Here is a 23,078-nt window from a genome sequence, read left to right as displayed (position 1 = left end):
CGCCTCCAGCCTCAGACAGACATCTTTGACCCAAGCGTTTCAGTCCTCCAGAGAATATCCAGGTAGATAACAGTGGTCATCGTCTGCAGCACTTCATTATACATCATATATTACTCAGAAAGTGTAGTTAAGACCTTGAAAAAACCCAGTAAATTTATCCCATTAAAAATTGTTAGCTAAAATAAGCTAACATTAGATAATCTCTTATTTATTCCACGATTGAGAACTTTATAGAAAAAAAGCAACAGGCAAGTGCAGCTTAAATGTAAAAAGTATCGGTATCGATATCGGCGATACTGACCCAGTATTTACTTGGTATCGGATCGATTAAAAAATCCCGGTATCGCCCACCTCTACTACAGACTATTTAGAGAGAGAAGAGTTTGAAACATGATGAAGTGGCAGAATCCCTGTTTAAAACATAGACTGATAGTCTGGTTGAATCCAAAACCGCTCCCTAACCACTAACCCTTAACTGTCAAGTGTCACTCGTAATTAAGTTACTATCATCTGTGGAAGGCACTTTGATTAATGGTGGTGTTGGAATGGGACGGCCTCTTCCTTCCAATAGAAAGCTCTGTAGCTGTGTGGCACAGAGCTTTCCAACAACATCAAACATTTGCCCCTTTCTTGAAAATAAATGTATGCAGTCATGTATAAATATTTCAAAAAGGACCTCCTCTTTAGGATTAATTGATTAATTTCTTGGGCCTCTGGGTCACATAGCAAGACCCTTGGCCTCAGAATGCTCACCCAAAAAGTTGCTCTGCATACTTGCTCACTGTTACCTAAAGAATGGGTTACAACCACTGGACAAATGTAGCTCATTTCACTGAAATATTGAGTCTCAGCCACAAGTAAAGGTAAATAGTAAATGGTAAATGGCATGTACTTATATAGCGCCTTTATTCAAGTTAGGAGACTTGACCAAAAAGCTTTACACTACATTCATTCACCCATTCACACACACACTCACACAGTGATGGTGGCAAGCTACATTGTAGCCACAGTTGCCCTGGGGCTCACTGACAGAAGTATGTTAAAGTTTTTTTTTTTTTTTTTTTTATAATGCTTAAACATGACATTTAAATGATAAAAGTAGTGTTTAATGACAGCAGGATGGCTACACCTTGGAGAGATCACCAGAATAACATATTGTCTTATTGCACACAATAAGACAATACATACATCACCATGAATCACATACTGTAAGCTCTGCTACTAGAAAATAATACATAATTAAAATAAAAGTAAATATATATGAAGGACAATGCAACTAATGCGATGTTAAGCACCGGAGAATAAAAGTATTCTTAAGACCATTATACAGGAGGTGATATTTTGATATTAAGGGGCAGAGTCTGGAGCCAGCAGCACCACAAGCTAGTCATTTTGTTCTAGTCCATTTAAAGCTTTACCAAACAAACAAGAAAAATCAAGTATAAATCTAATAGGAAGCCAGTGCAAAGATGTGCAAGAATAAGTGAAACATGTCCATGCTTCTTGATTGCTGTTAAGAGCTGAGGCGCAGAGTTTGGGACTAACTGCAGGTGGTTAAAGTGGTCTTTAATTAATGCCTTATTGCTGAAGCATTGCTGTAGTCCAGACAAAGTAAAAGTGTGGTAGGGTTAGTCGGTGGTAAGGGGGGTAAGGACTTGCACAAAATTCTTAAAATATAAAACTGGTAACACTTTGAATAAGAGACAGAAATTATCAAAACTGGCTTTAACAACACTTAAAGAGTTTAAAATCCAGATGGATAGTAGGCTAAGGCTAGTGGCTAAAAGAAAAACATATTCTTTAAGCATGCCCAGATTATTCAGAGGGTCCATAGGTCTAAACACCAGAAATTCTATTTTGCTTCCATCGGGAGTTAAGATGTGTTCAGTCAACCAAGCCTTTGCGTCACTAAGACATTGAAGTAAAGGATTAAACAAGCTATTACCGGTCCTCCTTATGGGCATATAGATCCAACTGTCATCCGCATAGAAGTGATTGGACACAATCAATGCATCCCATGTTACAGGATCAACCAGTGGGATTGAAGTTTTATTAATTTATTCTATATCAGTATTTTCATGTTGTATCCTGGACATAAACAGATCCATTACCAATTACTTCTGGTCTATTTTGTGTTAATAGCATATGTTTCTATTATGGCTCATGAAAATATAGCTGTTGTCATTAAAATGCAAAAATATATACCTAATCAAGTTGAGATTAGATTGCATTTCTAAATTGAAATGTTTGGTTTTAATTGTAAATAAAAAGTGTTTGCTTAAAGCTTAAGTGTGTAATTTTCAGCGACATCTAACGTCCAGACTGCAGACCGCAGCAACATGAACATCTCCCCCCCACCGCTTCTCACCCCCAACAGTACGGCGAGCGTTACGGGACAAAATGTCTTCCACGACGTCCGCATCACCTACCTTCTCAAGTGATGAGATTTGTTTACATAGATAATTTTACAGATAGTATTTCATTAGTCTGTGTAGGGTATAAATTTCATGTATACTTAACATAATAAATATACCCGTAATGGGCGATCTCGCAATCACTAGTTTGTTGGCTCTGCGCTGCCGTAGCACAAACATGTCTGCCTCCATGGCTGCGAGACCCGCTCCTATGTAATCATAAATAACGAATTCTAAGGCAAAGCAAATATTAAGGTTAAGAGGCTGAGCTCGTAGATGATGATAAATAACATAGTTATTTATAATATATTACATTTCTGACTGTATATCCCTGTAATTATTACACACTGTAGCTTTAAGTAAAAAAAAAAAAAACATTTGTTGCATTGTTTATTTAAGTCTCTACATTGTGTATTAATATTGTGTGAGTGCAGTTGTTGATTAACCCAAAAGTATATATGGAGAGGGGAGGGATTAGAGTCTTTCTGTTAAATAAAGATATCTGGATAAGGTTTCTCTCACTTTCACTACCTCTAACGACTGCCCTTTAAGCGGGGAAGTCAGAGATGGCATACTTCCTTGCTAAATGTACTTTCTTCTCTTTCAACAGCCACTATCACTACCCTAGAGCAAGAGACTGTGACTCATGAAAGCTTCCCCAGAGTTTCTCAGCTGCACAGTGTGGATAAATTAAGATTTCTTATAAAGAAAGAGGAAATAAAATGTCTCGAGGGTTGAAATAAGAGATATCGGAATGTGCGTGAGCAGGCCTCAGGGGTAGAGGTGTGAGGACAGACAGAGTGTTCCTCCTGTCAAGCTGCTTGAGAAGAGCCAGGTGACCACAGGCGCATAGGGGGAGAAGGTCAGAGGCTGCGCTGCACTGCAAATACTTTGGTGAAAGAGCATCTGAGGTCAAACAACACCTAAGCAGCGACCCTCTGCGGTGTTAAAATGCTTAGGTTAAAGAAATTCAGACTACTTTCTGAACCAGTCTGGTGTGGTGTGTGTGTGTGTGTGTGTGTGCTTATGTTTTCAGAACAGGGAAGGAGGATATTATCGATCTGGTAGAGTTAAGCTTCCTTTTAAATCTGATCTCGTAACACTGCTTTGTAACAGGTTTACTCATAGATTTTAGCCTAATAAAGTGTCTGTGTGTGTGGGGGTTCTAGTTGGAGGACTTAATTAGAGTATTATTCAAAACGTGCTACACAGCTTTGGCAGTCGGGGGGGAATGTGACGACTGAGCATCATGCTCGCCCCTTCCAGTGTTCTCACGGGAAAACCGCTCAGGATGCAAACAGGGGCTTAGAGCATATGTGTGAGGTTTTTTTTCCCCTAGTCCTATTAAGACCTTTATTTATTTTCCAGGTTGTGAGGCTCACGAAGCAGAGCTATAATAAGAACATTAGAGCAATTTGAGCCAGAGAGTTGCCGGTGAAGCAGCTTAAACAATAATGTGACACCATTCAAAGCTATGCACACTCGACGGGTTAAATTAAATCTGTGGTTAACAACCTATGTGGAAATGCCATTGAATTATTTTTTCCCAACACTAATATCTGCTATTTACTTTTTTTTAGAACTTTGTAGGAGACCGTTATTCACTTCTATGACACTTCAGAAAAAAGAAAAACAATTAAATTCTACTTTTCCCTGCAAACTACGTGTCTGTTTTTAATTTAACCTGCTGGATGGAGGTAGTGCCCTGGGATGGACTGGCGACCATTCCAGGGTGTACCCCGCCTCTCGCCCGTAGACAGCTGGAGATAGGCATCCGCAGCCCCTGCAACCCCGCTTGGGATAAGCATGACAGAAAATGGATGGATGGATGGATGGATGGATGGATGGATGGATGGATGGATGGATGGATGGATGGATGGATGGATGGATGGATGGATGGATGGATGGATGGATGGATGGATGGATGGATGGAAGGAAGGAGTTGGTAGATTCCACTTTGTGACATAGCAGTATCAAAAATGCTTCATATCACAAAAAGATATAGAATGACAAATGAGAAGCAAAGAAGGGAAGAAGATATACATTTATCAGAACTGATATCTATGTTGCAATCTTAGCTGATAATGTGATAATTTCAGAGTTGTCTAATATCAGGGAGCCTTAATAACGTAACATCATATAAACATCTTTAGAGATGTTGAATTTGCTATAAACCTACTAAAACAGTGACTTTCTACATACTATCCTGCATATTTTATACTCATATAAAAGCAACAAACTATTACTGACAACCATTAACCTTATCAACCTTATTTTAATGAACTATTCCTTTAAAGGGATAGTTCGGTATTTTTGACATGAATCTGTATGGCATCCCCATCACCAGCGGCATGCAATCACACTGACTTACCCCTGGCAGCGTCCTGTGAGCAGAGTTATCGTCCAGTTTTGGTCAAGCCGAAAGTAGTCCGACAGGTTTTTAGAGCCAGCGAAATAAAACGTTTCTCTTCCCAAAACATTATGTGTTCAAAAGAGCGATATTTTTGCATCCCAAAAACATTGTAGTGGAAAAAGTCCCACGTCGTTATCAATTGGTCCTATTTTCTCTCTGTTCGTATCAGTGCGCGCCGTCATTCAGACAGCGAGCCCAACAACAGCCATGTCTCCCTCCGCCGCGGAAGGAGACATGGCTGTTGTTGGGCTCGCTGTCTGAATGACGGCGCGCACTGATACGAACAGAGAGAAAATAGGACCAATTGATAACGACGTGGGACTTTTTCCACTACAATGTTTTTGGGATGCGAAAATATCGCTCTTTTGAACACATAATGTTTTGGGAAGAGAAAAGTTTTATTTCGCTGTTCCTAAAAACCTGCAGGACTACTTTCGGCTTGACCAAAACTGGACGATAACTCTGCTCACAGGACGCTGCCAGGGGTAAGTCAGTGTGATTGCATGCCGCTGGTGATGGGGATGCCATACAGATTCATGTCAAAAATACCGAACTATCGCTTTAAGTTGATATATATTTTATCCCTTGATCCAAATCCAGATTCAGCTTTTATGGTTACTGTTGGGTTAATTAATTGAACATAAGTTATTCTACTTTAATCATATTATACTTACACATTTTGTTATCTCTATCTTACTCATATTACAAAGAGTGTTAAAACATTTAGTTTTGTTTGCTGTGTCATTAATGTTTTTTAAGTCTGTGCAGGAGGGATGTTGACTGCGACTGCTGTTAACAGATGTCGTTAAGGGTGTGGAGGAGAATGGAGAACTGTGCAACTAGATAAGGAGAGGGGTTCTCCTTATCCTCTGATGTTGTATGATGTTGTACGAAAATTCTGGTTTCAACTGGGTTCTGTTCCCTCCCCCTTTAGCGGTTGAAACCACATTGTAATCAGGGCGTTTTTTCAATAAAGGGCTTGGAGAGCAGATACTGCTTCAGAGTGGGTTTGAAGTTGTAACTGAATGCAGTTTCTGATCCCCTCTCCTTGCAAGTAAAATATACTAAATTCTCTGTGTCATTCTTTGTGCAGGTTGCTGAATAAGGTGTTTGGTGTTTAAACCTAACAGTTACTGTCATCTGATCTTCTACTTCAGTTTTTGTCTGGGAGTTCACAAACGTTCACAACTGAGATCAGTGTGCTTGAACAACAAGGTCCTCTTTATATTACAAATTAAACTAAATCTTAGTGAATTAGAATTTCATTTATATTCAAAGTTCACATTTTGAATTAAAAGCTTCCTGAATGGGAAGCGAAACGTCTTCAAACTTGGAAACAAAGTCCAGTGTTTTTTTAACCTTTTTTTGGAATTAGAAAGTCATCAGAAAAGGTTCATCTGAAACACAATTAAAAAACTATCACTCACAAATCCCTCTTTGGTGTTGAATTTGATCATTATTGCTTACAGGATCTTAAACATCAAAAGTGTGGGTTCACTGAGAAATAAAATGGTTTATGTTTCAGTACAGTACATGTACCAATAATCGAAGCTCTTGCAGCTACTGTATGAATTTGGTGTGACAGAAGTCGATCTATGCATGGGAGTAGTTTTGCATAGGGAACATAGGGACATGTCCCTACCAAAATGTTGGATCGATCTACTTGTCCCTACCAATAATTCGATGTGAACAACATGTTTATAATTTACAATACAGCATTGTGGCATAAGGAGCTACTTAAAAAGTCAGACAGTAAGCAATATAGGATGAGGATAAAAGATTGTATTACATTTAATCCTTTACTAATAAAAATGCACTTGTATAATGGAAACATTATATGATTGCAGGAAACACAGATATAATGATGCAGGGCAGCCTCAAGGTGAAGCAGCTGCCTTTCAGTGCTGTATTATGGAGGAAATGTGTTTTGAATGTTACCATAAAATTAGGGCTGCAATTAATGATTATTTTACAAACTGATTTATCTGTCGATAATTTTCAGCCAAAGGTTCCTTTAAGAAGACTTTTTACTAAATGAAACTAGGTGACACAGAAACTTTTCCTTTTGAGGAGTTCTGGATTGTACTAATGTAGCAAGAAATGCTGCTATTCTCTTTAAACAAAATGTGCCCTGATGCTCACAATAAGAATAAAAAAAGAGTACTGATCTATGATCAATACTGAGGTGTTGAGAAAGCTCAGGCTGCTTTGGGTCAGACATTTTCAAGGCCAATCTACTACAGTAAATTTGTTTTTATGAGCTTTAATACCACAACCAGCTGAATATTTGACATATTTAACAAATAAAATACTGTTTAAACTTTTTGAACTGAGTGGCGTGCTGCTGTGATGTTCTAATTTATTGAGAGACATCCACCAAAGGAGCTCAAGTTGAGAACCATATATTCCACCCTATAGGTCTGTAGTCTTGCATACTAATTTAACCATTTAGAAACAATGATTATGAAGCCAACCACTCCAAAAAAAAACAACTTAAAAGGCTTTTATATTTTAATGAGGATCTCACATGCTGATGAAAATAAATAAATAAATAAATACACTGAGAGCACCTTCTTTATCTAAGAATGTAGTCCAGCTTTAAAAGGAGCTGTGTCTGCTTCTATCTTTCCGGTCAATCATTGGGAGTGGGGCGGGTCCGGAGCGACCCGCTCGCGTGTCAGTGAAGCGGAGTCGGCTGCTGGCACGCGCCCACAACCTCTAAGAGAAAGTTTTCATCTAGTCTTCTGTTTTATGACCGCGCGTGCGCACAGCAGCTTTTTTAAAAACCCCCAGGTCCTTCCAAAGGGTCTGAGCCTTTCCTACTTCAGACGCTACCGGTTCAACTCTGGAGCAGTTTGTCATGTAGCCTCGCGCGCTTCATGCTTAAGCGTTTTGCGGGATTTCGAAGCGGAGAAAGTTGCGGTTCGTGTGGAGCGGGGCGCGTTGTGGAGTTAGGGGGGATCCGCTGACCGCCCCGGGTGGACATCCACCATGCTCCGGCCATGGGTTACCCTCTGGGCCATGTCTCTGCTGCTGGTCCGCGCTGTGGCTCAATACTCCAGTGACTTATGCAGCTGGAGAGGAAGGTGAGGATGTAGGAGAGCTCGAACTTCACTTATAAACAGTTACTAACATTTAGGAAAGGTGCATGCATTGTTTTTGTCTTAAATTATTCAGACTGTTGTGTATTGATTTGAGTCTGTTGGCAAATGGCTAAATTACATGTCATTACTGATATTTTTCTGACACCGACCTTTTCCCTGCTTCAAATGAGTCACTTTTAAGATTAGTTATCTGCAGGAAGGCCAAATGAAGGCCATAAAAAACATTTCCTATTCTGGTAATAAAAGTTAAGATCTTCTAGCCCCTTTGCGTCACTGCCTGTGGTTAGAGTCGCAATGACTTCAATCATCCCATCTAAAAAGACTCCCTGAAGACGTGGATATAAAATGATTTCTTAATCTGAGGTTTATTAATTATTTGAGAAAGTTTTCAGATGCTTTAGGCTCTTTTTACAGGGATGTGAGTCTGTTCCTATCTTAAGTAAACAAACCCACAGGGCGCCTTTGATCACTCCTTCATAAAGATGTAAGCCAACACTGGGCTGTAAAGCCTCTGACTTCTAACGATATTTATCAGATCATCGTTGCTCATAAAAAAAAAGAACTATTTGCATTTATACTATCAGTAGAAATAATTGCTAATTAGAAAATTTGAGTACATATAACTTTAAAATACACTTACAAACGTTTTTAAACAAAGGAGATCCAACTTAAATTTGTAATTTGGAAATGTAAAAATTAAGTTGGATTCAGACAAAAGTACACATTTAGAACTCTTAAAGTTATGTAGAGCCAACGCACACAAAAATGACTAGAGCAATGCTTAAGTTAACTTTATGTGAAATTTTTATTTTAACAAAATAAGTAGTTTTTACAAAGAATAATCTTGTTGGATCTACTTAATAAAATTATGCAAAGAAATTCATTATACTTTTTAACTAAATCAAGCAGATTATTTTTATCAGTGCATATCGGAGACAAATGAAACAAACTGTTTGCCAACACTCGTTAAGAGTTCAACTTCAGTTCATCAATTTCAGAGCCCTGGAAATATTTCCTTATATTTGTTTGAGCTTTGTGTATTTTTAGGACTGTAGAGGTTAATTGTGTAACGAATATATATAGCTATATTTACCAGTGGTGTCAAAAGTACACACATTTGTGACTTAAGTAGAAGTGTAGATACTGCGGTTTAAAAACACTCTGGTAAAAGTTAAAGTATTAACTTGACCTCTTTACTCAAGGAAAAGTGAAAAAGTATGTGCTCCAAAAACTACTTTAAGTATAAAAGTATAAAGTAACCTTTGAAAAAAAAAAACAGCCAGATGCCACTATATGAATTGAAAGCTCAATTTTTCCACTATTTCGAAAACTTTTTTAGATAGGGCCAAGGATAAGGGAGGTCTTGTTGGTCTCCATCTCCCGATACGCTCTCGCCTGTGTCCAACCTTTCAGACATTTCAACATCTTTTCCTGAACCTGACATTGTAGCATGACATAGACAATTAGCATTTGCAGTTTGAAGAACACCTGTTTGCTTCTGATGATTTCCTTTAGCTAACCAATGAGTGTTTGCATTCTATGACTCATCCAAGTACACTAGTTTTCACTAGATGTGGATGGAGCCAATGATCTGCATTGGATGGCGCACATGACATGAGATAAATATTTATAAACATTAAACCAAAGCCAAGAGTAACGCATAACGTTTGTTTTAAAAATGTAAGGAATAGAAAGTACAGATACTTGTGTGAAAATGTAATGAGTAGAAGTCAGAGGTAGGAAGAAAAATAAGTAATGGAGTAAAGTGTAGATACCTATAAAGTGTACTTAAGCACAGTAACAAAGTATTTGTACTTCGTTACTTAACACCTCTGATATTTACCATCTGTAAATAGAAGGAATGCAGCAAAACTGCAAACCGAACTGTAAATGTTCTCCTAAAAAAATATATAATTAGTCGTAAAACCAACAAAACTGCCCTCGATAACCACATAGCACCTGCACAAACCTCTTTACCTGATGGAAATTATTTTTGCACTCTTCAGTTTTGGATTTTTAAAAGAGATACAAGATTGGTTGGTTAGTCAAAAATACACCCCCCTATAATTTGACAAAAAGCCATGCATTGGGAACAGCAGACATGTGAGATAGGATGCTTTTGATTGAATACCCTTTGGCCAGCATTCAAAATCATTCATTGTGAAAGAAAACAAATGCTCTAAACTCACCAACCACATAGTAAGGCACGGTGGTGGCAGAATCAGACTGTGAGGATTTTCTTAAAGTGGTGGAATAAATGTCCACGACTTGATAGGATGCAGAATGGAGCTAAATACAGGGAGATAAATTAGAACAATGCAACAGTTTTGGTGTTGGTTAAGGGATATTCATGTCTTCAGACTTATAACATTTTTTAAATTGATGCCCTTTGTTGAATATTGCTGAATATGAGCTTTGGGTAACAAAAGAAAAGACTAGACTAAAGTATCTTAGTATCTATAATATAAAAATGGTTTAGATATTCTGCAAACTCTTAGATTGGGACTGAATGCTTATGCATGCCACCATTTTGAGGTTTTTACTTGTACAGAAATTCTAAATGAAGCATACATCTTTATCCTTTAATTCAACAATTATCAAGTACTTTATTGGAGGCTATCCCTTTTAATTCAAATATGATAATGTTAAGTTTATGGCTGTTAAAGGAAGAAAATGTAAAAGTGAAGAGGATACAAATACTTTTGCTATGTACAGTATTTAACTTCTTATTTTGTTGGATGCTTCTCTGATCACATGAAGAGGTCAGGGCTTCATGTTTTCTATTGTTAATGCTGGTCACTTTCTTCACTTGATCTATTTACAATAACTCCTTACAAAAGTAATCCTCTCTTTAGTGGTTTGAGCCACGAAGCTCACCGCAGAGATGTGGAGCAGGTCTACCTTCGGTGCTCTCAGGGATCTCTGGAGTGGCTCTACCCCACAGGGGCCGTCATCGTCAACCTGCGACCAAACACAGAGCCTTCATCAGGACGAACAACTGAAGTCCATGTGTGCATTAAGCCTCAGACATTCTCCCAGGTGGGTCAACATTTAGAAAAAAATCTTCGCTCCCTTTGTATGACTTTAAGTTATTCTTTGTGAAGTTGTTGCTCAGTTCTCCTGTTCTTCATGTTCAGGGCTCTCATGTGTACCTGGAGCATGAAGGAGATTTGAGGCTGCTGATTTCAGACAAGGACCAGGCTCAGGGTAGAGTACACTGTTTCAGCATGAAAAAGGGGGCTCTGTTTGTGGAGGCCATCCCGCAGACAGACATCAGCCGGAAGATCACAGCTTTCCAATATGAGCTGGTGCCTGCTCATTCACCAGCGGCCCACATGTATCCATTCCTGCACCTGGGATCAGGTGATAGCAGCTTTATTTCTGATTTGCAGACTGTTTTAATTGCATTGTTTTTTGTATTTTCATGCCACATCTGGAAGCTTACAAGATGCATTAGACTTTTATCCTTTCATGGCTATCTGGCCATCATAAGGTTAAGCAATGAAAACAATTCTTTATTATAAACAAGTTTGTTAAGTCTAAGCTGAAATTAGAGCGATGCTATTTGTTTCATCCTTAATCCTTCAACACTTTCTATAAAAGTCAGTTGTTTGTTCACTTAAATGTAAACAAATAATGGAATGCAATTTGTGTTTAGTGTAAATATTTCTATAGAAGCTTTTTTTTTTATTGCCACGAAGTTGCACAATCACCAAACCCCACCTAAACTACTTCAAAGGATAGATGTATTTTTAAAAAATTATCCACAAATAGAAGGAGCAGTAAACAAACATTATTAACATTATTATTATAAGATTTCTTGAGCCACATACATTATTTAGCCAGTTTTTTTGTTCCTATTGCAAGTTTACTTTAGGAAATGTTAACCTTCTTTCCAGATCCAGTATTTGTGTTGTTTGGACATGAATCTTTAGCAGTTTCTTTCTGTGGCTGAAAACGGTGGCTTGTGGCGCTTGGAAAGCGAACACTGACAGACATGAGGTTGGTTGACTAGTGGTGGTCCCAAGAAAACTTTTGTAAGCAAGCCGGTCACTGTTTAATCTTAGATTCTTCATCTCAGGCCTCATGATGTTTCCCTCCCCCACTTCCTCCCACCTAGAGTGAGCCCCACGTCTGAAAACAAACAGACCAATCTGAAAAGTCTTGTCTGTCTCGAGCACAAGGGTCAGCCAATCCTCCCTCAGCTGCCAGTCAAAGCCATCAGCACCCATCCCCCGTGCCCTCCTACTTTCTTAAAGCAGAATTTCTGGGCAGCCCACCCGCACGTGTGAAGTGGAGCGGTTGGGAAGGACGTGGGCTTTTTTAAAAAATTACTCAGAAGAAATCCTCCCCGGTGAAGTTTCCTACCAGGGAGTGCGTCTGGTGTTTTATAGCTGTTTTTATAGCTGCCTGGGTCAAAGGTTAATCCCCGTCCTTTTAATCTGCTTTTGCTCAGTTTTAGTCACCTGCTTTGCTCATTTCACATAAGCTTTATTTCTTTTGATCTCTTTGGATAAACACCCTTGGGCAAAGAGAGAACTGGAAACAGATTTATAGGCCTGTTTTAGTCTCCCTTCGCAGCACTTAGGGGAATCTATGAAGGAGCATATTTTACATTTTAAAAGCCTTTGGTGTATGTAACTGGAAATTTGGCTTTATAAAGAGATGTTTTGAAACATTTTATTTACCCAAGGTGCCACAAGAATACCTGGGTTTTTTGGTTGAAAGCTGGAAAAATACATTTAATAAAGAACAAACTGTGATCTTGTTTTCTAATGATAACATGCAATGTCATGCTGTCAACTCTAATTCTATTTGTCTACCTATAAATAACTATGGATGATTACACTTTGCCAAAAAAAAAAGTGAAGGAAGAAAATGTTTGTATTCTACTATATATTAGGTCTGATAGTATAAATAAGGCAGGCCCTTACACTAGCATGTTAAATAAAGAAAAAACTAAGATTGTTAGGATACTGGATTATGATATTAATACTTTCAACAGTCCTTGCAACCTTTAACATCTCATGATCCTTTTTTAGGTGTGAGCATCTAAAAAGGTTCTTCTTTCAGAAAGGAGTGGAAATGGGAATGAATAAAAAATGTATATTCAGACCTTGCCTTCCTTCCTTCCTTCCTTCCTTCCTTCCTTCCTTCCTTCCTTCCTTCCTTCCTTCCTTCCTTCCTTCCTTCCTTCCTTCCTTCCTTCCTTCCTTCCTTCCTTCCTTCCTTCCTTCCTTCCTTCCTTCCTTCCTTCGAGTCTCTTTCTTTGAGGGTCTGAATCCCTACTTGTTGCAGCTTCTACTTAAAAACACTTAATAGTTTTGGCCATGTGCAGTTAGCCCCCAAATAAAGGGAAAGGTTGTTTAATATGTTTTAAAAAAAGGTGAAACGTATATAAACAATTAGAATTTTCAAAATAATGTGTAAAAACCTCTGATCTACTGCTCTGATACTCTATCCAGCTTTGTTGATGATTTACTGTTTGCTGTAAACGGCCTTGACTTAGAAGTTATATTACTGTTAAAGATTGTATTTATTTATTTTTTTACCACTTTCTAGTTGTAGCATTAGCAAATCATTAAACTTAGACATACATGCTTGAACTCCATCTTAAGATTCCATCAAATCTTAAGATTTGCCATAATACTCTTCCCTACAAATCTCCAACCTGGCCTGAAAAGAAAGGATTAATGAATAGTAGGGAATAGATTTCTAAAGCAAAAATGATCCACGGTGCTTTAAGGTACTATTTCTTACCATAATGAAAACGTTTTTTTTTATTTATGTTTTTAACGTTTTCTCAATCTACCAGTGGAGCAAAGGTATTTCAATATATTCAATCATATTTTTGAGAAAATGTAAGTCCTTCATATTAATTAAAATGACTTATAATATCTGATTTGAAAGACAAAAAAAAAAAAAATCATCTTGTGTAGTTTAGTTGAAACCCAAGTTTAAAACAACTGAATTGAATGAAATAAGCATGGAAGCAATATAAACTATGTGTATATTAACTTGTTTTACTCTGTTTATTCTTATTTGTTTTCTAATATGTTTTTTTTCATCTTGTGTCTTAGTCACCTGTAAACCCTGCTCAGATCAAGAGGTCCTCATGGCTGTGTGCACAAGTGATTTTGGTAAATGCACATACACATTAGCATACAATAAATCTGCTCAGTAAAAGCTTAGACAATGAAGAATGCCCTCTTAGCAGATGCAGACTTCAAGTTATATAACTCTTAGAAACCATGCAAATCACAAAGGAAAAAAAATCATATGATGATTAATTTACCTTCTTGTTTTATTTTAAGAAAACCAGCAATGACTAAGGTTCAGTTTTGGTCTTAACTAAACTTAGCCTCTGCTGCTTGTTTCAGTTGTATTTTAAAGTATTTACATAAAAGCGGTGTGCTTTCTTATCTAACCTTCTACAAAAATGCAACTGACTATATTTTGCATAAGACCCACAATGTAGCATTATGGATGCCATGAGATAATGGAACAGTGGAGAATAAACTATTTTTCCTATTTTTCGCAACATTTTAGTAAGCACATTTTCAGTGATGACTCTGTTTAAGATGGCTAATTAGAACCAGCCTAAGCTTACAGTTTGAGCTTTGGACAAACGTTTTAAAGCAAAAAAAAATATATCTATACAAAATGTTTAGATTGTTTATTCTACTTCCAAAGGTGCCAAAGGGTTTAAGAAGCCACATTTCCTCATTAAGAAACTCCCAAAGGGTGCCTCCATTCTACAATGAAACAAGCATCACGCTGGTGCCAAAAAAATTGCAACTTTTTTAAAATGAGTTTTGTTAATTTCCTAGGTGCTCAAATAAAAAGGTCCTGTCTAATAAAATAATGTTTGTTGCCGGCACTGTTGCATATATTAAAAAAAAGTAATTTTTTTGTAAAAAAAACAAAAAACTTTTTAAATCCTAAAGAGAAAGTAACTTAAACCAGATGTTGTAGGTGTTGATAGCTTTAGGCAAGAAGGATCTTCTTTATCGGTCTGTCTTGCACCAGATCTGGAGAAGCCTCTTACTGAAGACACTCTATTGTTGTCTAAAAATCTTCTGAAGAGGATACTCACTGTTGTCCATAATGTTCTTCACTTTATGGAGGATTATTCTTTGTGAAATGGAGGTTCTAGAGACAATTTGAAATCCCTGGTTTCCTTTCAGAAAGTGTAAATCTGACAATAATCTCAGTAGATTTAATGATAATCTGAAAAGTAAAGTTGTGTTTCACAGCTTTTAAGTTACTTTATATTTGGTACATTTTTCATGTCATTTCCTTTGCCATGTTTTCCCCAATCTAAGGTGGAAGGGGTATCTTTCGAGATGTAATGCCAGGCACAAACCAGCACTCCATGGTTATGGTTACTCTGCATCGGCTGTTTCATCAGAAGAGTGGTGTGTTTATGAGGAGCGGAGCCAGAGGACGATCATGGAGTGGACGGATTAATGTTCCTGCCCCGTGCGTTGTGCATCCAGGAGAGCAAGAGTACCTTCTGACCGGCTCGATCCATTTCGGGGGGCCATGGCTCGGCTGTGCGCCACGTTACAAGGACTTCTTAAAGCTGTATGCTGAAGCAGTAAATGCAGGAACAAACCCCTGCAACATAGACACAGACTGAGAGTTATTCCTAAATGGTGAAAGAAAATTCATCAAAAATCTATGAGCATTCATTCTGATGGAGAAAAGGGTAAAGTAACGGGGGCATGGATCAAAGCAGCACTCTATCAAAAGTGTTTGTTCTCCAAAAGACTTATAATGCTGCCTCCATTTGACTAGTCTTGTAAATTACAAGTGAATATCTGTACAGAAGTGAGAGCAAAGGAACTATTTCTGTAAACTTCAATTAGTGCCTTTCTATTTGTTGTGATGATGATTGTAATGATGATGATTATGATGACACTGTTCATTCTGGAAATGAGAGTTTGCTTTGTAAAAAGCTTTCTGTAAATTTTTGTCTTCTGAGAGAAGTCTATGGTATGCAGCTCTGTGAGACTACATTTTCTGAATGTGTGTATTATTTACAGAATGGTTTAAATGTTTGTTTTTTTCATATTTACAGAAAAAATAAATATGGAGTATTTTCCAAAGATATCTGTATATCAGAGTGGGGATTTGTCAGTGGGCTACAGTGAACTAAATGGAAGAACATAGAGAAAAATAAAATGAAATCAAAGGAATAAGTGTTACAACCAAGAGAGAACAGAGGTTACTCACTCTTAATTTAATGCAAATAAAATAGCAATAACCCTGTTTTTATTATTTGATATAAAAATCTATATGAATGACCAGTGACCAAAAGTTATCGAGAAAAATTTAGTGGATTTTTTTTATTATGGTTTGACTCTTATGGAGCAGCATCACAAAGCCAATTCATATTGGTATCCTCCTCTCTGTCTGATTGTCTGTTTATAAATTGATTACTGTGTAAACAGAGAAACAAAGATATTATTTATCTTAATAGTTACCAAAAAGAGGACAAAGAGCTTATTTTTGATAGATATTGAGATATATGATTACTTGATATGTTGATGTGAGGGGTCACCTACTGTAATCATAAGTTCTAAATCTTAAAATATATGTCTTCTGAATGTAAAGCACCTAACCTTAACTCTGTTGGCAGTCAGAAAGTAGGGATATCTTCTCAAACTGTTCATAATTCCCTGTTGCAGCTCCAAAGAAACGACACCTCCATCTGCAGCAGGGCTTTGCAGAGACCACAGGCCCCGAAAGTAAAAAAGGAAGCATATTACCAGATGCAGCGTATTTGAAAGTCACATCTTTAATAGATGAACTAGGATGTATTACAAATGTTAAGTAGGGATGCATGTAACTGAATAGAGTAAACTTTTGTATAATATTAGATACACTACCATGTGGTACTAAAACAGCCAATGTTTTTGCATGTTTTACTCTAAACTAGCTAGCAAATGGATTTAGATGGATTTATCTTTCTTTACAAAGCATCTTTGAACCAAAAAAGATGCATTAGGAGTGACAATCTGAAAAATATCTTAAAATGCAATACAATTATTTTAAATTTGTATTAAAAAAGATAATTCAGTCAATAACAAGCGATTTGGGAGAAGATCCGACTCTAAAGCAGGATTCACCAACACGTTTGCTGCAGGCATCAAGAGGCCCTTCGACGACCACATGCGGTGTCCAGCATCTTCTGAAAACAGCACAACTCCCCAGTGGTCTAAGTTTTACCTTTTATTTTATTCTGTTGCTCTTCTTTTTTAATTTCACTTTCATTTATAGAGATTTCAAAATGAAAATACCTAAAAGAAAATTAAAAATGAACAGAAACATTAAAAATGGGTTTATTATGCATTAAGTCTAGGTGAACACTGACCCCTCCAGTTAATAGGTCAGTACTGTTAGCTCTTCCTTTGATTCGGTGCTGATGAAGTAGCTCTAAGCCTTGAAAAGGCTAATGACTCCTGCTCTTAGGGCTGTGTCCTCAGGAGTTTTATTTGTTTTTTTCTCAATCGTACACTCTATGGACCAGGAGCACTTTAAATGGTTAATCCATATATTACATACAGCACTCAGACATACATTATTTGTTAAGATCAGCATGAGGAGCAGATGTTTCATTTCACAATTAATTTTGAAATCTATTTTCATTTTTAAATAATAAAAAAAGAACTCCAGTCCACCGCTTGTTATTCTCATCCTTTATGGTGGTTTAATTACCTGGTTGTGTGTGATTGATGCCACAACCTTCAGAGGCAGTTATATAGGAGGTCAGAGCATTTAAATGTGTGTCTGTTTTACAGAATCAGGTAGTTCGCTTTCTTATAATAATGAGACAAAAAAATAATGATAAGAAGTCTGAAGTCCATGCTGTCAACAAAGTTTCTTTTCTCATTATAAATGTCTTGAAAAAAAGTTTCAAAGGACAATATGATATTTCAGAAATCAATATCTTAATTATAAGCATAAAAACCTATGCTACTGCTTTAGAGGGAAAAACTTTCATAGATAAATCTGATTTAATCTGCATAATACTTTATCATTATGCAGATTGATTCTTTTGTTTTAACCTCAAAAAGGGATAACTTAAATTTTGTTGCAGTCTTCTTGAGCAAAAACAAGTCCCAGAAGTGATTTGCGATCATTAAAAAATTAAGCATTCCTTAATTTTCCCACATTGGGGACATTATTCCAATGTCTACTAACAATACCCATGTGATGCACACATTAAGTGGCGCCTGAGTCAAAGATCTTGCTAAGAAAAGTGGACTAACAACCTTTGCAGTTTTTGTCCATGAGAAAAACACCCTGCTGTATTACAACTTGGCCACTTTTTTATTCCATTTCTCCTTTTATCAGCTATGTGTTAGAAGTTTAGAAGATGTAAAATCAAGTGATTTGTCTTAGAATATAGCATTGAAACAAAAACATTGATTTATTTTGAATAGGTGTGAAAGGTAGTGAAACAGATAGGATATATTTAGACAGTGAAAAGTCAAAATATATGCATCAACTCAAGAGGCCCATAGATGTATATAACCCCTACTTTCTTCACCGAGGTGCACAAATGTATTTGTGTTGAGTCGTAGAAAAAGACACCAACACAGGTCTTAAGTGCTGCTGAGGATCTAAACTAAGCACCCTGCAGAAACCCAACCCCCTAAAAGCAACATCCAAAACAACCCACCCTGGAAACAGCCCAGCTCAGTCTGCCATGCTCACTAATTTGGGACACACTTATCCCTCAGTAGGACGGTCTTAATGTCAACCTTCCTGTGTGAGAGAGTGTAAGATATGAAAAGAGTTTGTGCTACAGTATGTGAGAGGCACAGCTGAGCGGTTCAGCTGGACATAATGGGTATGGCTGAGCTTAGGGAAAACACACACGCACATATTTCCACCCACACACACTGAGTAACAGCACTGACATTTTGTAATGCACTGGTCAGGGTGTGGTGGGCTGTTTAACTTGGGAAAATAATATTTTAGGTTGTGAGTGGGTTCTGAAAAGAGGTGAAAGAAGATATGATATAAGGAGATCATTGTATAATTATAGGGTTCCCATGCTCCCCTTAACAGGCTTTAAAAACAAACACATTCTAACAAGGGATTCAAAAATCAGTTCATGCTTAACTGTCATGTGAAACAAAATTGGCACAACAAAGTGTCTACAAGTTTTATTTACTCCGTCTTTGAGATGTGTATTCCTATACAGTCCTGGGAAATCGTCTTTAATCATACATCAGTTCCACTTTCTTAGAATACTTAGAAAGTGGATCCAGGATATAGTGAATTACCGCTGCAAACGATTATCCAGCTACAGCCTCTGGGGCAGCTAGCACTGGGCAAAGTGGGTCAGATCTGGTGTACTCAGGGAAGCTGATGCCATGTAAACCAAAGTGACTCTCTTGGTAAAGTTAAGGTCAGGTGAATGTGACCGAAAAAAGGAACCATCAAGCTGATGTTTGATTACGTTGCGAAGCCAGCTGTGCAGAAGTTTAATGCATTGCCTGGTAGTACAGCAGGCAATTTTAAGATATATTCAATAAACTGGATATTTATTACTGTCTTAAACATAATTTTGCCCTTTCAAAACTGAATTACATATCTGTAACCACAGTTTTGACTTGTCACAATATCAAAGATTTACTGTATGATAGTAGATCCTGATATTTAATCTTACTGATTCATTTTTACAATTTCTAGCCATACACAAGAATATTCTAAGATAGGGAGCTGAAATGTCAAGCAACCAAAACCAGGTGAACCACGAGAAATATTCGCTACATTTTGGTTCAGTGCAAGCGTACCGTTACTATGCGACTTAAGACCACAGAACCACGACCAAAGATTCTCCCATGGTATTCCCACGGCCCTTGTCTTTCATCTGCAACGAAAAAATGACCCACAGTTTCAGGATGAATTCTGTTTTAATTCAACTTCTGTTGTGGCTTATGTTGATGTGTTGGGGCTTTTACCATCCTGTTATGGGTTATGGATTTTGTTAACCTTTTTGGGCTACATTAGATTCTGAAAGTCATCTTGCAACCCCCCCACTTAGAGTCTTACAATCCCTAATTGGTTCCAACACCTACTTTGAAAGCCTCCTATAAGGATAAATCAGTTGCACGCAATTCTTAGGTGTGATTTTGGCCCATTCTTCCACACAAACAGCCTTCAAATCTTGACGGTTTTGTGGGCCTCTTCTATGAACTTTGATCTTTAGTTCTTTCCATAATTTTCTATTGGAAGTCAGGTAATTGGATGGGCCATTCTAGCAGCTTTATTTTCTTTCTCTCAAACCAATCGAGAGTTTCTTTGGCTGTGTGTTTGAGGTCATTGTCTTGATGAAATGTCCACCCTTGTTTAATGTTCATCATCCTGGTACGTGGCAGCAGATTATTATCAAGAATGTCTTTGTACCGTTTTCCATTCATCCTTCCTTAAAATATTTGAAATTTGCCAGTACCATATGCTGAAAAACAGCCCCATGCCATGATGTTCCCACCTTCAAACTTCACTGTTGGTATGGTGTTTTAGAGGTGATGTGCAGTGCCATTTGACTTCCAAATATGGCGTGTATTATGGCATCAGAAGAGTTACATTTTGGTCTCTCAGTATTTCACAGGCAGTCTAAATTTTGTGCAGCAAATTTTAAACAAGCTTCAACAGGCCATGGCAGTTGAGTGCATTACTTATCTTTTTTTTTTTTTTTTTTTTTTTTTTCAATTGTATCTGCTAATTCCAGGTCTTTCTGAAGCTCTCCACAAGAGGTCTTTGTCTCTTGGACAACTCTTCTGATAATTATTTTTTACACCTCTGTCAGAAATCTTGTGAGGAGCGCCTGGTTGTGGTTAGTTTGTGGTGAATTATATTCTTTACACTTCCGGATTATGGCCCCAACAGTACTGAAAAAGAGCAAAATTGCTTTCTAAGTACTGAGAGATTTTGGCGGATGTCTTGGCTTTCCATGCCTTTTAGGATCTCCCATTCTTTGTGAGTTCAATACTTTTTCCCTGTGCCATTCCAAATTATTACACATAACTTAAATTCTGGATATTTATGGTTTGATTTCTTTAAAGGTATAGATTGCATGGATTGTTACTGACATCTAGTGAAAATGTGATGTCAATAGCACCTCTAGAAATATTTTCCGTGAGAAAAATGGTGGCATGTTTAAAACTTATTTTACTCGGTGTAAGAGCAATTATAAAGTCCAAAACATTAGCTGAGGGCCATGTCATTCAGAAACATGAAAGCAACATAGCATGTTTACATGAGCAGGAACACACGGATGCACTATTTGCCATGTACAACAAAGAAAATGACAAACAAAAGTTTTAACAACTGGTAAGTAATGTAATGAGGAAGGCTAATTATTTGTACTTGTTTTGGGGAAAGGACATAGACTCCTGCCAGTCATGAGTCGACTGTTAACACCTCTCCTTATCAATGTATTTTGGTGCCTGACCCAACTGCTGAAGCCAAGCCTTTCAAGGCCAAGTCTTACAAAAGAAAACTATCACAACGCAGCAGCAAATCGAAGAAAAATTTATGTAAGCCATAAACATATTGATAAAGCTATTTATCTTTCTTAGACTCAACTAAAGTAATGTTGTAAGCCATCCTCTTATGGATACTTAATCTCCTGTGATTTTTTTACTGCACCGCCATACCTGATCAACTAAATTTATTTGCTCAATAACAAAATACCATTCTAAATGCTGAATGTTGCACAAGCAGCAGTTCATACACTATATTGCCAAAAGTATTTGCTCACCTGCCTTGACTCACATATGAGCTTAAGTGACATCCCGTTCCTAATCCATAGGGTTCAATATGACGTCGGTCCACCCTTTGCAGCTAGAACAGCTTCAACTCTTCTGGGAAGGCTGTCCACAAGGTTTAGGAGTGTGTTTATGGGAATTTTTGACCATTCTTCCAGAAGCGCATTTGTGAGGTCGCACACTGATGTTGGACGAGAAGGCCTGGCTCTCAGTCTCCGCTCTAATTCATCCCAAAGGTGTTCTATCGGGTTGAGGTCAGGACTCTGTGCAGGCCAGTCAAGTTCATCCACACCAGACTCTGTCATCCATGTCTTTATGGACCTTGCTTTGTGCACTGGTGCACAGTCATGTTGGAAGAGGAAGGGGCCAGCTCCAAACTGTTCCCACAAAGTTGGGAGCATGGAATTGTCCAAAATGTCTTGGTATGCTGAAGCATTCAGAGTTCCTTTCACTGGAACTAAGGGGCCAAGCCCAGCTCCTGAAAAACAACCCCACACCATAATCCCCCCTCCACCAAACTTTACACTTGGCACAATGCAGTCAGACAAGTACCGTTCTCCTGGCAACCGCCAAACCCAGACCCGTCCATCAGATTGCCAGATGGAGAAGCGCGATTCGTCACTCCAGAGAACGCGTCTCCACTGCTCTAGAGTCCAGTGGCGGCGTGCTTTACACCACCGCATCCGACGCTTAGCATTGCACTTGGTGATGTATGGCTTGGATGCAGCTGCTCGACCATGGAAACCCATTCCATGAAGCTCTCTGCGCACTGTTCTTGAGCTAATCTGAAGGCCACATGAAGTTTGGAGGTCTGTAGTGATTGACTCTGCAGAAAGTTGGCGACCTCTTCGCACTATGCGCGTCAGCATCCGCTGACCCCGCTCCGTCAGTTTACGTGGCCTACCACTTCGTGGCTGAGTTGCTGTCGTTCCCAAACACTTCCATTTTCTTATAATACAGCTGACAGTTGACTGTGGAATATTTAGGAGCGAGGAAATTTCACGACTGGATTTGTTGCACAGGTGGCATCCTATCACAGTTCCACGCTGGAATTCACTGAGCTCCTGAGAGCGACCCATTCTTTCACAAATGTTTGTAAAAACAGTCTGCATGCCTAGGTGCTTGAATTTATACACCTGTGGCCATGGAAGTGATTGGAACACCTGATTCCAATAATTTGGATGGGTGAGCAAATACTTTTGGCAATATAGTGTATAATCGGATGCAGTGTTCTACATTTCTGTTTCATTATATTGTGCTATTATCAAATTTCTATTGTTTCTACCAGCATGCTTATTTCATTTTATTTTCTTGGTGTCCAATGTGTACAGCAAAGTGAAATTTTTATTGTACAAGG

The 23,078-nt window shown here is 38.0% G+C and overlaps 1 protein-coding gene across 1 annotated transcript; it reads left to right on the top strand.

Annotated features, from left to right (window-relative positions):
- The first annotated feature begins 7,544 nt into the window (after positions 1-7,544).
- LOC119774409 (meteorin-like protein) lies at positions 7,545-16,046 on the top strand. The gene is made up of 5 exons (XM_038271920.1): positions 7,545-7,913; positions 10,787-10,970; positions 11,069-11,294; positions 14,012-14,071; positions 15,257-16,046. Exons 1-5 carry the CDS (start codon positions 7,819-7,821, stop codon positions 15,571-15,573), a joined length of 882 nt encoding a protein of 293 aa, XP_038127848.1. The 5' UTR covers positions 7,545-7,818; the 3' UTR covers positions 15,574-16,046.
- The last annotated feature ends 7,032 nt before the right edge of the window (positions 16,047-23,078 follow it).

This window comes from Cyprinodon tularosa, unplaced genomic scaffold (genome assembly GCF_016077235.1).
Source record: "Cyprinodon tularosa strain WSP-4 unplaced genomic scaffold, ASM1607723v1 ctg81, whole genome shotgun sequence".
NCBI lineage: Eukaryota > Metazoa > Chordata > Actinopteri > Cyprinodontiformes > Cyprinodontidae > Cyprinodon > Cyprinodon tularosa.
The sequence above is the reverse complement of the archived record's forward strand: the minus strand, read 5'-3'. Positions and strand labels throughout refer to the sequence as shown.